The sequence below is a fragment of the Aulostomus chinensis genome, chromosome 7 (genome assembly GCF_037954235.1).
Source record: "Aulostomus chinensis isolate RoL2024-O1b breed Wild chromosome 7, RoL_Achi_v1.0, whole genome shotgun sequence".
Lineage (NCBI taxonomy): Eukaryota > Metazoa > Chordata > Actinopteri > Syngnathiformes > Aulostomidae > Aulostomus > Aulostomus chinensis.
In genome coordinates this window covers 18,828,047-18,842,456 of record NC_141326.1, presented here as the reverse complement: position 1 = coordinate 18,842,456, position 14,410 = coordinate 18,828,047, and the positions used below count along the sequence as shown (strand labels likewise).

Genomic DNA, 14,410 nt, shown 5'->3' with positions numbered 1-14,410 from the left:
TAAAAAAAAAAAGTGAATTTGCAGATTCTCATCTTTGGCTCCCGGGAAGTAGAGTTTTATATTTGAAAGAAATTGATAATTAGTGGTGTTTAGAATTTAAGATGAAGGGTTTTATTTCAGGAAGAACCAACATGTGTCCCATTAACCTGTTAAGTCATCACAGTTACAAACATCCTAGTGCTGCCTTCTTTCACAGAGTAAAACCTCCGCAATCAAATGTATTTTGCTTATTAATTTGGTTTTTTTGCAGCACCTTAGGCTCTAAGCTCAGCTGGAACACCTCCCCTATAACTCTTCAGTCTCGAACTGTGAGATGCAGGTCAACAGCTGAACCTGTCAGACTGTGAAGGCACAAAATGTTTGAAGCCCAAATAGTCAAAAATCTCAGTATTGGTAAAGTTTCACTCATGCAGTTAAGCTCGGGAAACCTGTTGCTATTATAGTTACTTTATTTTATGGTATTGTACTGGATGTGAGATATATTTGCATAACCGAACGAGATACTGCTTTGTAGTTTTATGTCTGCAACAAGTGTGCCTGCCTCAGTGACCTTGACCTTTGACCTCCGCATTTTGCAGGTCAACCTTGAGTCCTAGGGCATGTTTGCACTGTATTTGAGGAAGTTTCCTCAAGGCGCTCCTGAAATATGGCATGTATTTGAGGTGACAGTGACCTTTGACCACTAAAATTTTAAAGTAAACACTTGTGGCATATTTGTTGGTATTACCTTCGGGCTTTCAAAAAATATCATGTTTACCTGAAGTGACAATGACCTTGACCTTTGATCACCAAAATCTTCTCAGTACATCGGCGAATCTCGGTGGAGATTTGAGCAAGATTTTTAAACAGTTTCTGGTAAAAAATAAGCAATTCATAAGAGCTCAAGTACATTTATCTGACCTCCAGTCCACCTTCAGCATGTCACACCTCATAAAACAGACTGGAAATGATTCCAAACAGTCGAGGCATCGCTTGTAAACAGCTGCCTTGCCTTTGTTAATGGCGCCATTTCAGCACTTTAACGTCAACGCCGGAGCTTCATGTGCAGCAGTGAATGTCAGATGTCAGGATCTTTGTCAGGCCGCCCTGAATCTGGAGGCTGGGACTCCTTGTGCTCCAACCAGACTCATTCCACTGTGGTCATGGGATGTCACACAGCTGGTTTATTTTGTTGCCATGCAACAAATGAAACATTCGCCCAGTTCATGTTGTTAGGAGGACAAAATGTGGCTGTGACCACTGACTACTATGCAGTCCCCGGTTTTTCCTCTATTATTTATGCTGCTGGGTTTAATCCTCCTGGAAGGCTGCCTGGTCTAAGTCAGAGTGTAAGTGCACAAACATGTTGAACCTGGAGACAGGAGCTTAACTCATCCAGAGTGTTACCACTGCTTAGCTGAGAGCAGAAGCTGTCAGTCACATCACTTTGCTCAGGCCTTCCATAATGGGATCTGATTGGATTGGATGATGGCTTCGCTCCCCAGCGCAGCAGCAGTGCAGCAGTCAGTCAGTGTTGCTGTCTGTGTGGTGGAGCTAAAGCTGGAGTGTCAACAGGTTGCTCAGGCTTTGGCATCAATTCTAAGAACAGGATGAGACAACGTTGTGATCAGATCCCAGCCGGGTGGAGCCAGCCAGCCGTAAATGCAGCCCATCCAGCGCGTTCGCATTTGTGAGAAAGTGCTGCTCAGGGGAAAGAAACGTCATGACTCATTCGGAAGTTTTCCATCCACTCAACTTTGCCTGAGGACTGCAGCTGAAAACCGCTCCCACCAATCATCTCCCCCACGCTGTGATGTGTAGTGAAGGAGTCGCTGCAGTTGTGTTCACAGCAGCTGCGAGAACGACCTGCTGTCACTTCCTAAAAGTCACAGAGGAGAAGTTTTTTGTTTTGTTTTTGTTTTTTAAAAAGTGGGACGACAAAGCAATGTTTGTTTTGTCTGTAAGGACGCCTCCTCATCTATTTACAGGAGGACAATTAGCTTAATACTGGGGCGTCAGCACTGACAGGAAGGAAGAGAGTTACTGATCAGCTGGAGCTTAATTTGATTTCTATAATGTACATCAACTCTTAAAGCGTCGGGGTTTTTTTCGTACTTTATTTTGTCAAGTATTATGATTGCCCGATAGCCAATCTTAATATTTGACATAAAACCGAAAACCAAAAGGATATTTTATTCACATTTCATACTGCAAAACACATGTTAACAATGTGAATTTTGCCCATAAAGGCTGTATTTACCACAGTTTCCTCATTATCAATTTTGTCTGTTTAAAAAAGAAACAAATGACTTTCAGAGAAGAGCAATCCATACATATTTTAAAATAATCCTCTATATCTGCCCATACTGATGTTAGTATTCTCTCTGATATATTTTGGAGATGTTCTATGCAGGTTATGTCATTGATGTTTATCTGAGAAGTTGTGAAAAGACGAACTAACGTGAAGCAAAGCATCATCCACATTTGGTCCTGAAGGTCAATTTCTATGTTTAAACAAACCAGAGCAACATTGTTGGTAACATTAGGAAGAATTGTGTTCTTAATGAAAAATGTTCAAACCCCAAATCCACAGGTTGACTCTTCCTGCAGTGAAGACACACACACACACACACACACACGATTTATTTATGTATTTATCGCGTTCAATCTAAACTCTTTGATGGAGCCAGTCTGGGAATGGAAAATTGTGAGGCCTTCTGAGGACAGTTTGGGACAGATCTGAAAATAGACGGGTAACTTTTTAAACGTGAGAATTTGGTTCACATGGCACAGAGGGTTTGTTCCCACAAGCCAGCACAACCTTGTTCCACTGCACAACAGATGCTACATCAAACAAATGCTTTACTTTGAAATATTATAATTAACAGACCAGGGCAGTAAACCAACAGCAATACAAAGTAAATAGTTCAGTCGGGTATTGATGCTTGAATGTACATTCAACACTGCACAAAGAAACCTCAAGTGTGCTTCCTCCTTGACAATAAACAGCCAATCGTATCCCTTGATAATAGATTGTGCTGCGAGCCCAGCAGCCAATCATTCAACACCAGTTGGAAGTCGAAGCAGTGAAATGAGTGCAGACATGTCTAAAAAAAAAAGGTCAGCATGGCAGAAACAGTGGTCACCCCCCCCCCTAATCTTTATTAATTATAGTTCATGAGAATGTTGCCCTGAATAAAAGTATTTAGCATGCAAATATTTCAGCTATATGACCTGCCGTACCTCAGTGTTTAATCCATCCTTCCATCCATTTCCATACCTCTTATCCGTTAAGGATTGCGGGCTGGGGGGGTGGGGCAGGAAGCTATCCCAGCTGACAATGGGTGAGAGGCAGGGGAAGTGATGGATCGAACCAGCGACCCTTTGGTTGCTAGATGGCCACTCTACCTCTGAACCATGCTGCCCTGTGTTTAGTCCCTGGATTCTGAATTGTAGCACAGAACTCTTAGCTCTGACTCCTCCGTGGATGACAGATGAGCTTGTGATGAGCTGTTTTCACTAGAAGCCATGGAAGTAAATGTTTCCAGCTAATCATAATCAGGCCTGCTGGCAGGGAGGAGCCCTTAGTGGAACATCTGAGTAGTTACTAAAGATATTCCAATGGAAAGGCAGTTTAAAATACCGTGTCTGATGAAAACATGGAAATAATCAAGTCTTGGGGGATTTTCTTTTCAACTTGACATCAGATTCCCACATCCCTGGTTTTCTTCTTGTGTTATTTGAGACTTTTTAAGCCTCATCCCAATGACTGTGGTTTGATTTTGTGACATTTTGTTTTCAGGTAAGCGTGCTGACCACCCTGGAGCGGCGGTTCAACCTCCAAAGTGCTGACGTCGGGGTGATAGCCAGTAGCTTTGAGATAGGCAACCTGGCGCTGATACTGTTTGTCAGCTACTTCGGAGCGAAAGCACATCGTCCTCGTCTGATTGGTTGCGGAGGTATCGTAATGGCGCTCGGTGCCCTGCTCTCCGCCCTCCCTGAGTTTCTCACAAAACAGTATGTGATCGGGGAAATGCGGAGGACTGATATGGGTAGGGACGTGTGTGCCAACGCCAGTACTCAGGGTGCTGAGGATGCAGTGTGCGCCAACAAGGCTAACACTAACATGATGTACCTGCTGCTGATCGGAGCCCAGGTCCTGCTGGGTATCGGAGCCACACCGGTGCAGCCCCTCGGCGTGTCCTACATTGATGATCACGTCAAGAAGAAAGACTCCTCCCTCTACATAGGTGAGCTGCATTCATATGTTGTACAACAAACCTGTTTCATTTTAACTATAAAAAAAAAAAAATGTTGAAAGCCACAATGTCCTCTGCTGATGCAAAGTGGTAAAATAAGGATGCTTGCTTAATAATCTGTTAATGTGAGAATTAGCAAAGCACCGCACTGTTGTAAGATGATTTTTTAATCAAATAACTGATTCTGATGAAGAGATGTGAACACAGAAGACTGTTTTGAAGTGTTTATTGTGACGTCCTTCATGCTTAGACTTGATCACTACCGACTGAACCACCAATCTAGACACACAGCAGTCGAGTACATGTTGAATGGCAGTCGCTTAGAACCACCATGACACCGACTGTGGAGTAGCTCAGGGTCCAGTTTTTTTTTGTTCTCTTCCTATTGCAGTTTCCTCCATGAACACCCTTTTTATCTTCTTTTTGTGATTTATGCACTAAAAGGAATGAGCTAGCTTCACCACAAGCTAGCAGGGGCTATCTCAAATAGCAGGGTAGAAACCGACTCTTTGACAAGGCATGAAAGCTATGCTAGTCAACGTACCATTAAAAGGACGTTGAAACTGCTCTTTGAAGATGGTAAGCTGCATAATTTTGCTTTGCAAATGCTGTAGGAGCATTGAATCATTGAAAGAAATTAGCCTGATGTTCAAGATTAAGCGGAAATTATTGTCACATTGGAACTTGACTCGCCATGCGCTGCAGCTCTCTGATTTCCAGAGGCAACTAAGAGTAGTAGCTGAAAGTCAACAATGAATGCGTTCACTGCTGTCAGGTGCAGTGTTTGCATAGTCAACAGTGTATTTACATGCTCTGTACCCTGTGATCCAAGCGCAGGCCTTTGCATGCAACTGCCAGGTGAGCAGATCTGGCAGCTTTTTAATCTCCATTACGCCAGTTGGAGTGGCGAGGAGGCCAGATACGGGTTAAATGTCTCCGCTTCACTCAATCCTCTCTCAGAGGCAAGATGCTGCTGATGCGGCGCTTCAAAGGTGCGTTCAGAGTGCTTGCTGTGCAAAATTGTAAATACACAATGGCTGTTAAGGGATACGTATTTGCTTGGATGTGTATTTCTCGGCACATCGGTGTACAGAAGGTAGCTTAAACTCTTTCCATAAAAAGCTGCCGAGGCTATACTGTAGCTTTTACTTTGGAACTGATTAAAATTCACCAGGAGATGCAACCCAGTGAGATACATTACTGCACTATTAAGCATAGAGTAGGTTATAGAGGTTTGGTACAAAGATCAGCCTTCTAACTCAAATTTGGAGCCATATTTAGACGTTAGAGGTACGAGAGCGCACATCTCCGCCACTTTCAATTTGTTGTTAAAGTTACATGTGATGTATTCTGATAAAAGGGCGTTCCCCTGTTTCGACTGCCAGAAATTTGTTACCCAGACTGCAACATCAGCCTTTTAATGGAGTAGATGAGATGTGTCTGCAGAGCTGTTTGTTGTCACTATGGGGCAGAGACAATGAGAGCTTGAATGGAGGACGAGTTCAGGCTGGCACACACCCTTTCTGATATGTTGGCTGAGCAGCAGCCTGCTGTGTGTGGCTGCCTTTTGTCACTCAAATACAGATGTAAACAAAAGCCTCAGTGTGTTCTGTAATCTCAAGCCCAAAGCTGATTTTCTTAATTGCCATTTGTCGTGTTGATTTGTCCTTAACATGAGCTGTTTTTTTAAACAAACACACACACACACACACACACACACACACACACACACACAAAGCACCACACACTTTGTGAAACAACTCTGTATAAGTTCCACAAAAGGCTTTGACATCCCAGCACCACTGTAGCGGCTTGTTAGCAGTTTACAGTAAGAAGCGAACAGGGAGTGATTGAATTTTGGCAGGCATTTGGTTCTGTCCTCCTCTGATAAGCTGCAAGGAGAGTTGGAGGAAAAACAAGCGGTGTGCAGCGAGGAACAATGTGGTATTGAGTCGTGCTCAGCTGATCGTCCTAATCCTTCTGCTGCAGGCATGTCATGTGCCCCCAGCTGCATGAATGGAGGAGATTGTCTGAAATTCAGTGAGTTTTCTTTCCACATACTGATATTGTATTCGGATTAAGCATCGGTTTACGTCAACATTGCTCCGGCAGTGAGGGAAAGTCAAGCTAAGTTAGGCTGTTGTCTCATTATTGTAGTTCTATTATGGGGACTTTTCAAAATAAGTAACATAAATCCATACATCATCTCCCAACCGTTAACATAGAATCTGCTGAGGTTTTGAAGGGGATTTTAGTGGTTTGTGGAAAACGGTTAGAGTGAAATTAGAGAGGAAGGCAGTACTCCAGTCTAAAAGCATTTTAAACTCGCATAACAGTTGTGGGCAGATGCTTTGAATGAAGGAAAATTTCCTCGACTACCACTGCACTTTCTCGCCACCGCTGCCAGATCACAAGTGAGCACGTACATACTGTTTGTTTTGTGGACTTCATTACAACTTTTTCACAACAATTATTTAATTGCGCGTAAGTTCAGCTTGAACAGAAGCGGTGAAAAGCAGCCAAGAATCATGATTTAAAAGTGTAAATGAAGCTTTTTTTCCCTTCCTTTCTTCCTTCCTTCCCACCAAACCGGTTGCCTGCTATTTTTTTGTTTTGTCTTAATAGAAGCACATTCTTGTCCGGTGATGTGTTACGGTCCAAATTAGCATCTCAAGCTAAAAGACCAGGTGAAACGTGTCAACAAAAGCAGGTCCCGCCTTGTCAAGAGTATGGTGGAGCAGGGAGTGCAACAGATCAGAGTGGCCTGGAGAAGAGCCATAATTACAGAGCGGGGCAGGAATGCCAACCAGCCAGCCATGAGGTGGATCCGAGTGGGCTGGGACGCACATGCATACCACAAAGGCCTGTGAAAAACAACTCCTCCAGAGACTCTGAGCGCCTGCTTTTACTGTATACACTGCAGCAGACATGGCTAGCTGCTGTTTAAACAACACAAAAACACTCCAAAGTAAAGTCTCTCTGACTTTTGAGACCTTGCTGTTCATTGATTTAAGATTTTTTTTGAGGGGCTTTGATTTTTTTCAAGTTTGTCTTCGAACAATTTCTCAGGTGGACAGTTTAAATGCCACCAATTTAATAAAGATAAGCACTGCATGCTCTTCATGGGATTACGTTGTTTAGGTTTGTTTCCCCGAGTCTGGATGGCGACACTCTTCTCTGGCCAAAGGAAATAAATATGATTGGACAGATTGCGTCAACAGGATCTCTATTCCCACTGCTCTGTGACCTTTCACTATCCACTGCTAATTCTGGCTCTTCCCACAGGACCCCTGGCTGCTTAAATATACTGTACAGGACACACAGAGAGGCCTTTCCAGCTGACGTTGGGTCTTAAAGTACAAACTCCACCCACCTCAGAAGCTTTTAAACAGCTGGGAAATCTTCATTAAATTGTAATGTACAGTATGTGGAGCCTTTCAGAGTGGCACGTGTGAGGGGGCCATCTTGTTTAATTCATAAATTAATCAATGTTATGGCTTTTTATGTAAAATCCTCAAGATGTGCATGTGTTCTTGCATAATAATTCTAAGAAATGTATGATCAGATTCACAAGTGCTGATGGAGGGCTTTTAAGGGTTAAACTATTTCTAAAATTGCAATTGAGAAGTTCAGAAACTTTTGGACAGTTTCACTCATTTGTGCGAAAGCAAAATCATCTATGACAAATCTTTTGGTGACAGCGGAAGTTGCTAACCCGGCTAGCTCTGCGAGGTGGGAGCACTGGTGGTTCTTTGAGCTGAATAGCAGTGTTAGCATGCTAACACTGCTATGCTCAGATTGGCAATGTAAACCTTTATCATGCTAGTCTTGTTCACTTTTTTACTTTTAGCACAAAATACAACGTTTGGCTGATGGGGGATGTCATTGGATTTCAGCTATTTTAAAATATTGGACAAAGTCAGATTTTTAGCTGCTGGTCCTCGTTACTAAAAGTTGGAGGTGAGCATCCACTCAAGAATTGTCTGGAGTCAACTTAGACCCTGCAGCTCATTGTAACTTTAAATCAGGACAAAACAAACAATCAATGGAAGTAAAGTTGCAAATTTGCATTGGCACACTGAACAGCTCAAAACTATGTAGATCTTTGAATATTTGTCAAAAACTCTTTTTTTTTCCCCCCCCCCATGACTGAGTTGACATTTTGACAAACTAAAAAAAAACAGACTCAAAGTCAGTTGTTATTCTGAAATTACATTTTTGGCTTTAAGATAAACTTTTTTGACTTTTAATTGATTAATACATAAAGTATGATTTAAAGAATGGCTAAAATGGAACTAAAGTTTATGCATTTTGTCCAAAGACAAAATCTGAAAAAGCTGCCAAAATGAACACTGCTTCCAGTGTACAAATCGCTCAAGATCGACCGGCCTAGCTTGCTAAAGCAGCGTTAATGATAGGCTACTCCCCCTTCATGTGGATAATACTCCAGCAGTACTGTACATCTTCAGTCTAATTTGACAGAACATTGTTGGCTGCAACATTGTGAGAGTATGACAAGGTTTACAGATGAACTCGAACTGAAGAGCAGCTGTTGCAGACATGCTTTCTCTCTCTGTCTCTGGCCTTCGTACACACACAGGCAGCCAAGCTACCAAACCAGCAATGACAGATTAGCGACTGGCTGCAGGGAAACACAAAGGTCCTTTATGCTGTTGTAGCCTGACACAAAAGAACTGCCTCTACCTGGAGAGTACAATACTATCTAATAATAATATACTATCTATTTCATCACTTCATCTTCTCAGCTCAGGAGAATTTCGGCTTTTGGTTTTTGTTTGGAAAAGCGATGGCAGTGGTTGCAATGACAAAGGTCTCAGAGGGATCCTCGAGAGACCTGTCAACATTCCTGCTAAAATGCTCCGACTCCAAACAGTTGCTGCAATAGGGCGTTTATATAAGCTACTTAAACTCAGCGCATGGTAATGTCATCTTGAAGGATTAGATTCTAAATGGGTTTTTCCGTCCTAGCCATAAGCTGCATGCTGAGTTTGCCTAGCAACAACAGTTTGTTTTATCTCGAGATGCCAAACAGCGTTGCGGCTCACGGGCCATGTCCCTGCGCCTATGCATCACATGTGTTACGGTTCGTCTGTCCGGCACGTTCGGTAGGACACAAGAACGCCTGCTGAATGAGGCAGAGCTCGGTTGACTCAGCCCGGTCCTAGAGGGTGCAGAGGGCAGCCAACATGAGATTATCTCATATCCAACTGTTCAACAACATGCTGCTGTGGCCTCAAAGCTAATTAGTAGTCATCCTCAAATAATCTGCATATCATATCATATAAAGGAGTCTGAAGGAAGTGAGCTGACTACAGAGCTTAGTGTCTCAGAGCTCCCTCTGGTATGTAGGACGTCACAGTGATTGATTAGTATTTTTATTAAATTTGACGAGAGGGAGTTATTTGATTTCAGTCTCCTCCTCGAATCTAATCAGGTCATGTCTCTGTTCCGCCTGACAAGGCAAGGTTAGTGTTTTTGTCATTACCAGTTAGATATTAAAAAGAACCAGTTTAGGACTTGTTTGTTTACATGGAGACTCTTCTTGAGGCGGATGTGCTGAACTGATAGGGTGGGTGTGGACTCGAGGTTCCAGACTTTTGACATGCGTCGGTAGCGTCACAAGGACTCATCGAAAGAATCACCTGCTGTTTTTGTGGGATAGTATTGCAGAGACCCTGCAGATGTACCAGAGCTCTCAGCTCTGTCTGGATCATATGACACGGCACATATACAGTATGTGAATCTCTGTTTTTGACCCAAGCGCCCCAGCTCTTATTTTGAAAGTTCCCTCTAGGACAAAAATTTCCAACTTGTTTTGAGGTCACAAACTTGTTGTGTGACATTAATGAATGACTGCTCATAGTCTACAGTAGGTGGGGGCTGAGTTGGATGCTCAGTAAAATGTATATGCAGAAGATTGATTTTTTTTTTTTTTTAACTCTGACTAAAGTTAACTTAACCATAATTGTTCCAAAAACCTAACCAAGTTGCACCTAAAACCAGCCTTGGGTTGAATGATTGTATCGGTCCTGATGAAGCACCAGGAGGAGTTACACTGGTCGGTTAAAAAAAGACATTGCCAGGCTCACGATGTCAAACCTCTTTACCTTTTTAATTAAAGAGCCACAGATGGCGTCATCTGCATCTTCGTTTTATGTTTATGCTTAAAAGTTGGCATGGCAACAAACCTGTGGTGCTCCGCATGTTCAGTTAGCTGAAGAGACCTTTGGTCTTCTATCACAGTCGATGGGTTGTGGTTGCTCCACTTTTCTAAAGTTACTGCGATTAAAAGGAATCACATCAAGAGCGATGTTACTGGAACATTGACGATGGAGGAAGTAGAAGCTTTTATCGTATTGATCAAATCTTATTTACATTATTTTTTTTATATATATCTAATATTAACCAGTGCAGCACTTTTCCATCATTGAAGTATTATAAACAAATCACGATACTGTTCAACAAATAATTCAAATGAATCCCCTTATTTTCCGGTGCTACACTGTGAGCAGTGCTACAGATGTAGAGATAGAAATGTAGTTCCCGTCTTCATTTGTGGATGTAAAACAGTGAAATCGTTCTCTCGTCTTGCTTGGAGTCACACAGCATGGCGCTCACTGGTTAACTGAGCAGAAATGAGCTGGCAGCCTGTTGCCCACGAGGCTCTGAGAGCAGCTTTAATCACGCTGCCTCCTGTGAGTCCGCGGCTGCACGTCTGAAAAGCTTGACCTGCGAAGCATCATTTTAAAAGTTCCACTGATGACGGAGGCTAGCCGCTCCGGCCCCATGGACCTTTCATCCCCCCGCTCAGCCAGTCACTGTGAATTGAAGCCAGTGAATCGGTCAGACCTGTTTGAAAAGGTGCCTCGGTCTAGAGCTGGCACACCTGCGTGCTGGAGCTTCTGGGTGTCACCATGAGTGTGTTTTCTTTTTTATTACTTTGGCCACGTTGGAGCAGTGGTGACAAGGCTCAGAAGCACGCTCTGCTCCAGGTAGCCAGTGTTTTTTTGGGGGTGGGGGGGTGGGGGGACTAAATGTGCTTGTGGCACCTTTCCTCTCCACCACGAATCCCTGTGGCCTCAGTAAATCTCAGCCACCATGCAGCTTTCTCAAGGCAATCTAGGTCAGGCTCTGTCACTGCTGATTAAAAAGGGGATTTTTTTTTTTTTTTTTTTTTTGGTCATCCATTGGGGGAGGAGCGTGGAGATGAGAGGAGGGAGGAGACAGATCATAAACACAGCAGCATCAGCAAGCCATTGCCACAGAAACGGCTGCTGTTTTGGGTCGTTTTGTTTTGTTTTTTCTAACTATTGGATTGAGATGCTCAGCCGCAGAGGATGCTGCCGCCACCAACCTCACACAGTTTAGATATCACACCGATGCCGGTCCGCTCAGGTCTCACACACACACACACACATGGCACATTCAAACACTCGTTTTCTAGAATTTTAGGCAGCCGACCTTGGACAAGGACTCTGCTGAGGAAAGACAGACTCACGCTGTGCTCCTGGCTTTACCACAAATCCCAAGCCTCATTGATTGAGTGGTGTGTAAGTGGTTGCTCCATGGGCTCCTAGGATTACTCCCAAGCATGTTCAGCACTTAATCCCCATATCACTGAATGTGGAGAGTGAGGGATAACGGTGCCTAATTAAATGGACTCTGATCAATAGCGTTATAATTAACTGATTCGGTCAACTTTTACTTTGTCATTTTGTTTGTGTCAGTGATTTATATGGCGATATACATTGGACTCTGTCTGATGTGAATGTGTCAGGTGCTCTTTCTAGTTTCTGACCGGAACAGGTGTTGTTGTTTAACTAGAAAATATAAAGCACTCTGTGTGCGTCAGTGGATCTCAGACAGAGGTGGGGTCAATGTTGGCAGCACATAACCTTCACACCAGGCCTGAAGTCTGTGGTTCCCCGTTCTTACAGATGTGCAAAGCAAAAAAATAAAATAAATGAATGTTGAGGCAGAAAGATTCACCCTTTGCATAGAATGTTACAGTCATTTTTAGAGAAGCAAGCGAACCTCCCATTTCTCAAACTCTCAGTTACAGCGCGTCGATGCAACGTGCAGGGATGCAGGCGATCTTAACAGGAGATGACACTGATTGGTTACGTTTGCGTTACGCCTAAAAACACACCTGGGATTAATTTCCTAATGACAGACAACCCTTTGTGCCTCGCACTGGATTTCACACCCGGATCATTCACTGTTGAACTGATTTGAATGGATTAGTTATTGTGCTTTGAATTGCTTAAACATGGCGCAGAAATAACACTCTGTCAGTGCCGGAAGTAAAGGACAGTGGCTAAAGATGATTTTAATGTTTTGTCCATCAGAATAAAACACTTACTTACCTACACTTACTTTAGTTTTGTACTGCTAGAGCTGTTCTGATTTTAAAAAAAATATATATATCATTGTAGTTACCTTAGCTGATATTTGAATTTTAGAGGGAATATTCAATTTTACACACTCATTTTCTCTCATACTCTCATTTTTTATCGAAAAAAAAAACGTGAAAATGATCATGGCTTTATTTTTGTGGGCCTACAAACATGTGTCATCACTGCTTTTACGCTGTATCCAACCTGCTCCATCTTCCCTCTTCTCCTTGTCCTCCTCCTCGGGACGCGACAGAAATAGTGCTCCTCTATAACTGGTGGCAAACACAGTGCTGATGTGTTTGCTGTATACTGTGCATCTGCTTCTCACATGTTCCTGGAGAAAGTGGGAAACAAGCTGCTGGCATCTCTGTGCTGATAATTAGGCCAAGCCACCTGCTGAAGTAGCAGTTACCAGCTGTTGTGGAAGAGTCCCAAACCTCTCTGTGCTTCTTGTCTTCAATAGAGCAGCTGCGACTCTCCACTAGAGATGCTCCGGTCTTCTGCCCTTTCTCCTCAATGCCTTCATCCTACCACCCAATTGCCCAACAATGGAGACAGTGTGTGGCTCCGTCTCGGCCCCGAGCAAACATCTGAAGCAGGATTACAAACAGATCACTGTAGCGGACAGAAAGACAGGGCTTTGCTCTGTTACATTAACTCCTACCCACTGTCCCCCCCCCCCCCATCTCTCTCTCTCTCTCTCTCTCTCTCTCTCTCTTTCCCCGCTGACGTGTTACTCACAGTCTGGCCTGCTCCTCTGAGAACGCCACATCAGCACGCCGTCTGAAAACAGTCTTTTTATGTAATATTACAGCACAGAGGAACCATCAGTGTATTTCTAACACCAGCTAGCAACGCGCAGCAAAGAGTCCGAGGACTGGTTACTAATAATGAAGATTTAAATCCATGGAACATGAAATGAAAACAAATGGACTTAGCTCAAACTAATACTGATTTAATGTAGGTTAATGAGGGCTTTTTCATCTTCCTGGAATAGTTGGAGTGTGATGACACGAGGTTAATTGGACTCAAAGATTATGTCACTGCATGTCAAGTTAAAGTAGCCTAATGGCATTGACCTAAATGGAAGGAGCTGATGGAGACTGGGCACCATGAAAACATGCACGCACGCGCACACACACACAAACACACACATGCACACACACACACACACGAGAGCGTAAGTTACGTAAGTTTGACGAGTAAGAAGGACATTAACTTTTGACAATATCCCCAAATTTAAGACGTATGAAGTATGGTGATTAATAATAATAATGATCATTCTTCATACAGGTATGCGCGTGTGTGTGTGTGTGTGTGTTTTAATCAGGCTGCCAGGTGGCTTTAGCTGACTAAACAAGAAAAAATAGATCGAGTAGATAGTTCAAGAGTAGTTCAAGTGAAATGAAGCATTGTTTTTTTGTCCCCCCCATTGACAGAATAGAAGTATTCTGTTATTTGAACTTCTTGACTTAATTTCTAGTAAATCGATAATTTTGTTTGTTTGCAAGAAATTTAACATTTTCCTGTTTTTTTTTCTGCAAAACCACAGAGTTTTTGCAAAGAAAGTGGAGAAATTTTGAAAATATGCAAACTTTTGCATATTCCACAGATGTCAGCTGATTTTACATTTATTTATGCATTTGTTGTTTATTATTCTGGCGGGACTGAGACATGGCCAATGACTGTCATTATCAGTATATGCTTGTCATTACCATATATATATATATATACATATGTATGTGTTGGTACATT

General features: G+C 42.8%; 1 protein-coding gene across 1 annotated transcript in view; it reads left to right on the top strand.

The window, feature by feature from the left end:
• Window positions 1-14,410, top strand: part of slco3a1a (solute carrier organic anion transporter family member 3A1a) — a 32,724-nt gene that overhangs the window by 3,054 nt on the left and 15,260 nt on the right. Inside the window, exon 2 of the mRNA XM_086208961.1 lies at window positions 3,782-4,229. Within this exon, the coding sequence (XP_086065087.1) occupies window positions 3,782-4,229 (448 nt within the window). The remainder of the gene's footprint in view (window positions 1-3,781; window positions 4,230-14,410) is intronic.